Source organism: Salvia splendens, chromosome 3, assembly GCF_004379255.2.
Source record: "Salvia splendens isolate huo1 chromosome 3, SspV2, whole genome shotgun sequence".
NCBI lineage: Eukaryota > Viridiplantae > Streptophyta > Magnoliopsida > Lamiales > Lamiaceae > Salvia > Salvia splendens.
Genome location: NC_056034.1, coordinates 10,425,754 through 10,437,722, shown reverse-complemented (window position 1 = coordinate 10,437,722; position 11,969 = coordinate 10,425,754). Strand labels below are relative to the sequence as shown.

General features: G+C 39.4%; 2 protein-coding genes across 4 annotated transcripts; one reads left to right on the top strand and one right to left on the bottom strand.

Moving 5' to 3' along the window:
• The first annotated feature begins 5,318 nt into the window (after window positions 1-5,318).
• LOC121794858 lies at window positions 5,319-8,471 on the top strand. 3 transcript variants are annotated; one of them, XM_042193219.1, is made up of 11 exons: window positions 5,347-5,444; window positions 5,556-5,629; window positions 5,972-6,305; window positions 6,407-6,493; window positions 6,569-6,886; window positions 6,963-7,098; window positions 7,177-7,339; window positions 7,432-7,560; window positions 7,657-7,851; window positions 7,923-8,045; window positions 8,137-8,471. In XM_042193219.1, the coding sequence occupies exons 3-11, from the start codon at window positions 6,023-6,025 to the stop codon at window positions 8,251-8,253; spliced, it is 1,551 nt and encodes a 516-aa protein (XP_042049153.1). In that variant the 5' UTR covers window positions 5,347-5,444; window positions 5,556-5,629; window positions 5,972-6,022; the 3' UTR covers window positions 8,254-8,471. The 3 variants fall into 3 exon arrangements, with proteins under 3 accessions (XP_042049154.1, XP_042049152.1, XP_042049153.1); XM_042193220.1 differs by having other exon boundaries at window positions 5,319-5,629; window positions 6,410-6,493; XM_042193218.1 differs by having other exon boundaries at window positions 5,319-5,629.
• Window positions 8,446-10,687, bottom strand: LOC121794859 (probable WRKY transcription factor 3). The gene is made up of 4 exons (XM_042193221.1): window positions 10,289-10,687; window positions 9,235-9,770; window positions 9,000-9,146; window positions 8,446-8,936 (listed from the first exon to the last, which is right to left on the bottom strand). The coding sequence occupies exons 1-4, from the start codon at window positions 10,616-10,618 to the stop codon at window positions 8,651-8,653; spliced, it is 1,299 nt and encodes a 432-aa protein (XP_042049155.1). The 5' UTR covers window positions 10,619-10,687; the 3' UTR covers window positions 8,446-8,650.
• Between the last annotated feature and the right edge of the window lie 1,282 nt (window positions 10,688-11,969).

Sequence of the window (11,969 nt, the reverse complement as noted above, 5' to 3'; positions counted from 1 at the left end):
GATGGATGCTACAGAACTGGACACGAGAAGGAAGGACTTGCTTGAAATAATCACCTATCTAAAGAAGGGAAAAATTGTCATTCCACATGAAGAGAAAGCCCTATGAATTAGGGCAAGCCACCCTTTAAATAGGAGCTGAACATAAAGAAAAGGGAAGAATATTGACACTACTTCACTTAGGACTTATCATCACTACTACATCACTTTTGAGAAGAATAGCTCTACTAGCTCTTAGTTCCATCTAAATCCAGCAGCCTGAATTGAAGATTTCGGCCACCTGCCAGCAAGGAGCATCATGCCTGATTCATTCCAGCGGCCGTAGTTCCGGAAATTCCTCCAGTTTCAGTTTCTGATGAGCCAAACAATCTTTTACTTGCTTTGTTTTTAAGATTTCTTAGTTTAAGTACTTGTTTTTGCTTGCCTTTGCCTTGGATTCCAGTAGCTACTTAGTTGGAACATCTTTTGGGTGATAATCTTGAATGCAATGAAGTTTATTGTGGTTTTATTTTGTGTTTCAGCTTGCTTATTATCTCTTTCTGCCTAGTAGCTAGATCTGGTAGTTTTACGTTGATTTCTGTTGTTTAAGTGCTTGAATCTGCTTTGCTTAGTTAGATCTAGTTTTTCCTCAAGTGCTTACAAGTTTTAATCAGGTTAAGTTCCTCAAAAATGCATGGAATTCGTTTCTGCTTGTTTCTGTCACCCTGTCCCGCTGACCAGTTTGCATAGATCTCAGTTTTCTTAGCTTTCGTTCTTGATTTCAAGTTAAATATTGCATTCACGAATTTTCAAGCTTGAGCATTCATCAATGGAGTTTGTCAGATCTTGTTAGTTTAGCTTGGTGAAGAAGAAAATGTCACAATCAAAGAATGGGACCACTTGTGTTGCTTTTGTTGCTTTGTGCTTTTGTACTTGCACTTTTTCTGCTTTTCTGCACACCCAGTAGACAGTCTGCCAGCATGTCCTTAGATTCTCTTTACCTTTTGTCTAGCCATTTTTAGTAAGTTTCGTCTAGTAGCTTCTCACATGCACACTCGCACCCTAGTTTACACACGCATTTTAATTTCTTTTAGCATGCAGCATTTAGAGCCCACCCTGGCCTACTGGTCAGGAGGGGTATAGGTTCCATTTCATTTTCCGACTAGGTAAAACTCAACCCCAAAAAAAAGCGTGGTAGCTAACCAACCGCTCCCAGAATGTCATCGCAAGTGTATCTCGCCTACATCCATCTCTGTGGGATTCGACCCTTACCCCACTATACTAGCCAATAGAAGTGGGTTGAGGTATTTTTTTGTTGATAGGGAAGATAGACACAGACCCAACGACACAGCTAGGTCTAGGTACCCTCCTGGCCAGTTGACACGCACACACAGAGTCATAGTCTCATCTTTTCCCTCCTATCATACCCGCATCATCACTACGGTACTTCTTATCTAGCATTTCTCACACTTGTTCTGATGTGGGAACAGTACAATACACGTTGTAGAGACTATCATCTAAATCACTTAAAATAAAGTTTTTACAAAGATAGTATCCTTTGCGCCAAGCGTCATACTCGACACGTACCTCGTCCTCACTTGGTGGGGTTGGCTCGTTCTCCTTGAGGAAGTTCACGACGCCCAACGTTATTAGGTAGAACAACATTTTTTTTTGCCATCTCTTGAAATCCGTTCCCGTGAACTTCGATGGCTTCTCGGCGGGTGGCATCATCCTTGGTGCCATTGGTGCCGAGTTTGTCCCATCAAAAGGACCAAGTCCGTTGCCCCCGTAGGAGCTAACAATTGGGTAGGACACAGTACCCCTCATAGTTGCGTGGAGCATGGAGGCTCCCGCATTTGTGCCGACCCCGAAGGATCCAGCACCCGTGCCGACCCCGATGGATACCGCACCTGTGGCGACCCCGAAGGTTCCAGCACCCGTGCTGCCCCCGAAGGAGCTAGCACTCGTGCCGACCCAGAAGGATCCAGCACCCGTGCTGCCCCCGAAGGGTCCAGCACCCATGCTAACCCCGAAGGGTCCAGCACCCGTACTGCCCCTGAAGGAGCTAGCATTCATGTTGACCCCGAAGGATCCAACACATGTGCCGTGCCCGAAGGCCCCGACACTCGACCCAATGAAGGATCCAATGGAACCACTGAAAGTGGAACCGACCGATCCACTCGAGGTGAAACCGGAAACCGTCCTAGAGAGGTTGTCAAACACCCAAGGGGTTGTTGAGGAAGAGATTGAGAAGCCAGGAGTCGGGATCATTGTTATGTCCGACGACGTGTTGACGGGAGCAACGAGGGACACAGTGGATGGAACGGTGGCAGCGGCGGTAGACGGGTCAGTCGACATCTCCAAGCAAAGGTGTTGATTTAAGTTCAGTTGGTGTGTAAACTCCTTTAGTGGCAAGAATATCTCGTCATGCGATTGTTGTGGAAATGAGATATACAAATCTTGCCGGGCGAAATTACAATGGAAAATAAAACAAAGAAATTACACGGAAAATAACTGAACAAAATTACACGGAAAACTTGTGGAATGTGGTAAGCCGAGTCGAGGAGTCCTCTTTCCGTAAGACGAGATACGCCTCGGTAGTGCTCTCGGTTTGGCGTGTCATCCCCAAAGATAAAACGGGCGTGGAGTTTGGGGTGGTCTAAAAAGAACAAGCGAGGCTCGAACCACGCTCAACGACCAGCTCCAAATAACAGCCCAAAGACCACCCAAAGACCAAGATCCAAGGCACGGGGCACGGGGCACGGTGTGCGGGTCGCGGGCGGGCGGCGACGGCGCGCGCGTGTGGGCTCTGTCACCCGTCTTATTCCACGATAATTATTACACATGATAATTTATCTGATTAAATACTTCATCAAAGAAGTTTATCTTCCCCGATGTGGGATAATTAACACCTAGTTAATTAATCCATTAGTCTTTTCACATAGCTCATTTCTAGTTTTATTGTGACCAACTTTAATATATTATTTCTCACTCACCAGGAATCGGATTTGAGAGAATGAATATACTACGGTCATCTACTCGGAACGTAGATCGACGTTATTGCATTTAATTTCACAAAATTAAATGTCTTGTAACATTTATTATTAGTCAAAAATCATTTGGCCAAGCACGATTCCAACAATCTTTAGGTAATATAGATAAGTCGCATAGAAGGGCTATTATTTACTAATAAGACAAAACATTTTAATGTGGAATTTTAAGTTATGCAGTAAAACAATACATTTGTAGCTTGTTCATAATTCAATTCATAAAAATATGAATATTAGAGTATTCTTAGATGGAATAAATTATAAAATGAAAACCTATCGAGTATAATCGAGTTTTATTCTTTTTTTATCTATAAATACACTCTTCCCTTTATTTATATTTTATTTTAGGATTTTAATTATGTATGTGTTTATTTTAATCACGTACGTAATTATGTAAATTATGCACTTTTTTGTTTATTTCAATTCTGTTCTGTTTTTACTTTAAATATATAATATTAGTATTTTTTTGTCATTTGTAAATCAATTTAATTGGAATACTTCATATAGATAAAAAAAATAAAAGTAAAAAATGAGAAATGAGAATAAAATACTTTTTCAAATCAATTTGTAGTAGCACTACACCACGTCTACGTGCAGCAGCAGCAGCAGCAAATGTTGTAGTACTACTTTAATTTGTAAAGTAATATTTCATGTGAATAAAATACTTTTTCAAAAATGTAAAAATACACATTACTTAATTCAATTAAAAAACTTTGAAAATACAAGATCCAAAAATGTCGCAATCTCATGTTAAATAGTTAAGCAGAGAGGCACGACATGTCGAGATGGCACCTCAGTTAAAGCAGTATTAAATTGAGTTCATTATTGTCCTGCGATACCATTAATTGCACTATTATTTAATACTACTACTACGTTTATAAAAGTATAGATTTTTTCTTTTCTTTTAATCTATCAGCAACTAATTCATTATTTTGTTATGAGTTTCGCTTGCCATCGCTGTCTCATATTTTACTTATTAGACTAGAAAAAAGTTCCATAATTACTATGAACTAAATAAAAATTTAATAAAATTTGCATAATGTCAACTTATTTAATGTATACAATCGTCTACTACAACTTTCACTCTCAATTTAGTTTTTTCAATAATAAGAAGAATATATAACCACATACCCCACCTAAGATAAAAATTACAACTTTTACTTGAAAAATACTCCGTAAAGTAGGTAGTTGTATAAATTATTGTTAGAAAAAACTATTCTTAATCATTAATGTTATGTAAGATTGGTGTAGAAATGGCTGCAACACCGCAAAAGGTGGAAACTCTATGAAGTAGTTAAACCATCAACCTTTATGAAAGAGAATCTCTTTTGCATTCAATAAAAAATTAAATAAACATATATTATGCTTATTTATTAATATGGTTAGTAAAAAAGATTAATCAAGAGTTAAAAGTTTAATTATCTGAGAAGATATTAAACCGAGATGAATTTGTGTCCAATTGGATATATTCAGTGACAGTTATCTGAAAAAAATAATTTTATATCTGGACTTGTTATAAAAAATAATAAAGCACATTTATTTGCTATGATATGACCGTTGACATGCTTAGATTATTCACATGGATCCAAAATTTCATCACAAAATTTGATATGACAAGAAATAGTTATATTTATACTATTAGTATTATAGGATTTGGATTCCCTGCTATGGCTGATAGGACAACAGGAATGTTATTACACTCATTCCATTATTTTAATTTAAAATTATAATATTAAAATATTAATATATGTTATTATAGAATAATATGTTGTATGTGCATATATTGGCACAGCCCCGGTTGTGCACAGAAGAGGATTCTTGGCCGTTTGTGCATTACACCGCGTGTACAGTTATAAGTCACAATATTTTATTTTGTTAAATCCAAAAAATTGACGTTGTTACTGCAATTAATCCTTTTGGTACCACATAATTAAAAGGTAACACCATCTCAAAAACTTAGTTACATCATTAATGATCATTCATATTTTAAGCTAATCCAATTCATATATTAAATAAAAATCGGGAATATGTTGTGGTGGATTTTAGTGTTTTAGGTGGCTGGTTTTGAGCCATTTTTTTGTGTGTGCGCGTGTGATTTCTGGTGAAGGTTTGTTTATTTAGACTAAATTAATGAATATTTTAACATTGTTAGTTCTATACACTACTCTAATCATTTGAAGTCATTTTCATGACTTGGAAAATATTGTAGTATAGTTTGTTAGGGAGTTCTTGAAAAAAATTGACAACACCCCTTTTGATTTTGTTTATAAATTGACTTTTTATTGAGTTGGGATTTCTCCTACAACAATATTTCTGTTAATTAAGATGGGAAGTGACCAAAATATTCACAAAAAGTTGAAATTTTTACTCTTTGGAGAAAAATGGTTTATTTTTTTAGTTCCACGTTCATGTGATTTGGTGAGTAGCTGTTTTCCCATTTGTTTCTGGTCAAAATTAGGCTGTGACTGTGAGCCTCTTAAATGACCTTATATATTTGTGATACAAGACTTGGTTTTTTTTCCCAATCAGAATTCAAGATTCTATTTTTAGCTCTGAATTTTCGATTTTGATCAAGACTGAAGACTGGTTAGTCCTTCTTCAAGGTTAGCACAGTTCAATATCAAGTTTTATTTTTTTAGAGTTGCTTCATCCGTATTGATCATGCTATGTGTAATTTCTGTTCCATTAGTAATCGATTACAAGAATTCTTATGTTGAATTTTAGCTTTAGTGTTTGATGCTCGAAAAGGGTCTGACCTCTGATGATCAAATTGGCTTATATATTGATGATTTAATAAAATTATTCTTGATTTCTTGCTGAAATTATGAACAAGATGAGTGTTTGATTTTATCTCCTTATGTTGATTAAAAAATGCTCACAACTTTCTTGGTCAAGATCATTAATTTATCAATCACTAAATATCTTGTTCAATAATTTTTCCATAGCATGTTTGCTGCATTTGCTCAATTTTGTATGAGGAAGCTCTAGCTGTGCCTATGGGTAGCTGCGTCTCTAAGCCTAACAGAAAGCTGAAATCAAAGGCGAAACACATCTATAGGTCATGTAAAATCCGCAGAAAGACAGCTCGTTCGAATGTCATAGCGCCTATAGACCAGCACCCTGATGAGGGTGTGTGTGCCGATGAATTCTGTTTCCATGAATACGTAATGGTCGACGTTCCAAATGGTGGGACGGCAGTCTGCAGAAGGTATGAGGTGCAGAGTCCTGAATTCCAGTTTCCTGAGGTGGAACCGAGCCACAATCAAGCCGTTACAGACAGTATGTCCCATTACTCATCTTTCCATTTACAGCAGGTTTTTGAGTAGTTAAGGTTGTATAAATTTGAGCAATGTAGATTGATCGCTTCCTTCGTTATCTAGCAGGAATATCGCGAGATGAAGTATGGTTTGATACTCTAAGCATCCTTGATTCTGATGCAGATGAAGATTTTGTCAGTGTAGTTGGAGGTAAATTTCATGATCCATGGTAGTTCTATTCAATCAACGAGTGATTCACTTAGTTCGCTCGTTGCTTCGCTTCAGACTGTTTCTCATCCTCAGACAGTCACACTGGGAGCAACATCAATGGCTGTAATGAACAAAATATCGACTCTTTTACCTTGACAAATGCTGTTAGTGATGGTGATGCATTAGCCACAATTAAAGTAGGCTTACACCATTCAGAAGAAACGAAGTGGGGTTCTTGCTCGGCTCAGTTTGTTCCATCAATAGACGTGGCTGACATAAAACAGACCCCATCTCACCAAGGAGGGTCGACAACTAGAACTAGAAAGAAATCAGCAGTCACTGTGGTTGCTGTAAGAAGGAAATCTGATGATGGAGATGCTCCATCTGGTTTCTGTGAGTAGAAAAGTTTTGATCTTAGCCGTAAGTATCATACTCGAGCAGATGCTAACGATACGAGTATTTCCCATAGGTTCATCAGAAAAATATTTATACAACCCAAGAGGAGGGTTCCTCATACCTAAGTCTGTGGGAGATAAGCCATCCCGAGGCAGTTGGTGTAAGGTCTCGCCTTCTGCATTCAAACTACGGGGCGAAAATTATTTCAGGCATGCTTCCTGGTTAATACATGCGTCATCACCTCTATTTATTTGTTCTGTTTTTTCATGGTAATCTTTCTGATGCAGAGATAAAAAGAAGTATCCAGCTGCTGACTATAGCCCTTATATACCTATTGGTGTTGATTTATTCGCCTGCCCTCGGAAAATACATCATATAGCCGAGCACATTGAACTCCCTAATGCTAAATCACACCATGAATTTCCTTCACTACTGATTGTAAACATACAAGTATTACATTTGTGTTTTAAAGTAGCTGTAAAAGTACTATGTTATTTGATCTCAACCGCAAGAATTCAAGAATCTTGATGTTTTATTTGCAGCTTCCTACTTATCCTGCCTCAATGTTTCTTGGAGATACTGACGGGGAAGGGATGAGCCTTGTTGTTTATTTCAAAGTGTCCGAGAATTTTGCCTCTGACACTCCTCCAAAATTTCTCAACGCATTAAAGGTGCTCAAACCTTTATACCTATCTATATAGAGATTTCATGCCTATTTCCATTTTTATGTTCCTAATCTCACCACGTTCTTGATGAACTTCTTGCAGAGCTTCGTTGTGAATGAGATGGAAACCGTGAAGAGTTTTGCAAAGGAAACCATCGTTCCTTACAGAGAGAGGCTAAAGATCATGGTCAATCCTGTGAATCCTGAAGCCCTTGGCTTGAGCTCTGCAGAGAGGAAGCTTCTGCAAGCGTATAAGGACAAGCCTGTGCTTTCACGCCCGCAACATGCTTTCTACAAGGTGAGTTCCTCTCAATCAACGGATGATTTTTGCAGTGTGAGATTGCTTAAATGGTTTCTGTGTGTTTGTAGGGGCCGAATTACCTTGAAGTCGACCTAGATGTGCACCGTTTCAGCTATCTATCCAGGAAAGGACTTCAGGCGTTTCGTGACAGGTTGGAACACGGAGTTCTTGATCTGGGACTGGCAATTCAGGTTGTCTTTTTTACTACATTTCCATTTTTAGATTGTTATAGCTAGTGATGTTTTGACACCTTATAGTGACTTTTGTTATGAACTGATGTAGGCTCAGACACCGGATGAGCTTCCTGAGAGAGTTCTCTGCTGCGTTCGACTCAACAGAGTCGATTTTGTGAACGTTGGGCAGATACCAACTCTTGTAACTCAAGACGACAAACAGTGAGCTATAGGAGGAAATTCGGCTTCCAAGAAAAGAAGATTTGAGCCTCAAGAATGCGTTGGGTATTGATGCCTTTTGATGGGGTTGAACCTGATGGAGGAGAGAAAAAAACAGGAAAATTGAATCTGAATTGTGTAGTGAGGTGCTGAAGCAGCAGATATAATTGTGTATCCCATATAAGAATCATACTCACAATTAACAAATAGCAAATCTTGTTTATTTTCCCTCTTCCAAATGCAGGTTTTCACAAAGAATATACAAACAACTCAATTTCTGTAACTAACTTCAAACCATTTGTGTGTATCCTAGTCTCTATCTTTGTATATGTTTTGTGTCAAATCAAACTTAATCAAACAACAAAATGAATCATCATCTTCTTCTTCTTCTTCATCTTCTTCTCTTACCTGTTATGTTTCCAGTCATTTTGAGAAAAAGATATGTTGTCCTGTTCTTCCTTCATACGAGGAATCCCGTTAGCTTGCTGCTCGTTACGCCCGTATCTCTCAGCAAGCGGTCTCAACTGTGAAGCAGCAGCATTAGCACTGCTGTGGCTGCTAGCCTTAGCAGCAGGAACTTGGTGGTTGTGCTTCCCCTCATACGTTGTTATCACAGCTTTGGCATCGCTCGCTGCTCTCTCCACATGCTTCCTCACATTGCAACCTTGGCTCGTGCACTTGTAGTAGCTTCTGCAAATTCAAACATGAGAGAGGGAGAAAGAAATAGAGAATGCAAGAAAATGATGCCTTTACCTTGGATAAGGATTCCCCTTCACCACTTTCTGCCCATATTTTCGCCACCTATAGCCATCATCCAAGAGATCAATCTCACTTGTTGTCTGAACAATGATCCTAGGCTCTGTAACCGTACGATGAGACGACGAGGTTTCCTCAACACGTCTGCAAAAAAGATTCAAACAGAGAGACACAGAGATACAAGAAGCATTAGCTCCAAAAATACTCATTGAGGCACAATCTCTAGCTATACCTTTTCTTGGATTCGTGTTCATCCTCGTCTCTCCCATTCACTCGCTCTGCCTCACCATCTCCGCCTACTTCCTCGCTGTCACTTGACTCCGACACACGTTCAGGAGCAGAGTCCTGCTCTGTCTTGGACTCCATCTCCGAGCTATCTCTAGCACGCTTAGCAGGGCGGGCGTGGTTGTGCTGCCCTTTGTAGATGATCTCGGTGATCTGACCATCGAAAGAGCGCTCCACTTTCTTCTTGACCGGGCACTCTGCACGCGTGCACTTGTAGTAGCTTCGAGGATACTCACTGCCCTTCACCTGCTTCTGCCCATACTTTCGCCAGTTGTAGCCGTCATCAGCAGGCTTGTCAACAACAATGTTACTAGGTTGGAATTTTGTATCAGCGCGTGCAATCTCGGATGATTCTTGCACGCGAGGAGGAGGGGCGTCTCGTTGCAGAGTGAAGGACGAGGAGGATGGGAAATCGTTGGGAAAGTGATGAGCCTGTGCAGCCATCTGAGCTAGGAAATGTTGGTGAGGAAGTCCTAGCACACCCTATTACAATCAAGAAACTCAACTCTCAATGATCTTAGAAATGGGATTCACAGAGCAAGATTGAAACTTGGACAAAAAAGAGTTTATATGATGGCTATCCTAAAAAAAAGTTGTAATCTTGATGGAGTGTTTATGGCACATGTACAAATTAGGACAAGGATTCAATAACATGCCACTTAATTATCTCATCATTATGCACAAATAAGGAAACATTTGGTAAGTTCCACTCTATGTTGTATCAAGAAATGAAGATCAAATTTGCACTACTAAAATTGCATGTCACAAACCAATATCTATGCTCCATAAATTTAAGCTAAAATGAAACCTCTATCCTCACTAATCAATGAATAAAGCATCTAATCATCCATCAGTCAAAACATCATTCATCGATGCATACCGAACTCATATTAATATGATATTGTCATCACGGTTTTGTTCTTGGCACATTTTCCAAAAGGGCTCGTACTAATGTAAAACTCTTATATGTTGCTTGCGACTTTATTTATTTCCCGACATACCTGAGAAGATGGGAAAAACTGCGGTGAATCGAGCAAGCTAGCCGGGCTCAAACCGGGCGGAACCGTGAACATTGCCAGCGGCTGCGACACCGCCAGCCCCGCCGGCCTATTCTGCTGAAACATAAACTCGCCGCCGCCTGCCGCCGCCGGCTGTCCTAGAAGCTGCGAAAACGAGCGGCAGTAGGCGTCTGGTTCATTCTCGGGGAAGAAGGCGGAGAGGAGAGTCATCGGGCCCGGGCTGAAGGACGGCCCGCCAGTGAAGAAGCTCCCTGATGAGCTTGCCGGCGGCAGAGTAATCGACGGTGGCGGCGGAGATTCGTTTTCGGCCATTGACTTTTAGTTTGTCTAACTTGGGAGGTTTTTTGCTTGTTTAAGTCTTTGGTGAAAATGAAAATAAAACAAAACAAAGCATAAAATGATGATATGAATAGAGAAGTTGAAACTCTGAGCTCCCAAATTACATGTCAAAAGTCGTCGCTGTCGCTGAGTAATTAGTTGAGATTCGATTGTATGAGTGTAACTTCTTTTCTTGGGCTAATAAATTAACCATTTCTATAATTTTGACTCATTTTTAATTGTTAATTGTTGCGTACTATCGTTCTTAATTAAAACTCGTAAACACTTTATCTGAGGTGATTCGAACACTCATATCAATACTTGTATGACCTAATTCATTTAGGCCGGATGTGTGCATTATATTCAAATGCGATGATATCTCTAATTTCTACTTATGACATGTCGATATGGTGAAAACAGATATATGTACTGAATTCTTGTTATATTCAATGATAAAATATGCAAACTCAAGTTATGACTCAATCAATAAGATATTTAGAGCATCCGCAGCGGTGGCGGTTGGCGCCACCGCCGTCCGTGCCAGCGGCAAGGCGAAGAACCGCCGCCGCTGCAACCGCGCCGCTGGCACGGCGCTGCTCGATGTATCGAGCACGTCCGTGCCAGCGGACGCACACGTGTCACTCTCCCATTCGCCAACGGCATAGCCGTTGGTTTCAAACAATTTTTTATTTTTTTTTAAAAAAATCGGTTTTTTATTAAAAAAACCGATAAAAAAAAAATTCACTTCCCCAAAAAATTATATCCGTTTATAACCGTTTTTCCCCACTTTTTAATTTTTTTTTTATTTTTTTTACCCCAAAAATACACACTTTCATCTATAAATACCCTCAATTTCACTCCCAAAAATTCACACTTTCACTACACAATTCTCATCATCATTCTCTCATCTCCATTCTCATCACTTTTGGTGGCGCGTCTCTAGCCGGTACAATGCACACCGGCCGCCGGGAACGATCGAGCGCAACGAGAGTATGGTGCGCAACTGCATCGGCCGAGCCAACGAAGAAATTGAATTATGTAATTTTTAATTTTTAGTATTTTAATTATGTAATTTTTAATTTTTAGGATTTTAATTATGTCTTTTTATTTTATTTGTAATTTGTAATTTTTATTGTGGTTTTTTTAATGAATTTTAGTATTATGAAAATGTTGTTGTGTAATTGAATTTTATATTAATTGTACTCGTCCTTGCGGAAGAGCACAGTTGTGGGTGTTGTGCTCTTGCCAGAGAGCAGGCATGAATAGTACCGCCCGGGCCCACAACCGTGCCGCTGGCAAGAGCACGGTTGTGGATGCTCTTATCGTCAAGTCAATAGATTAGAAA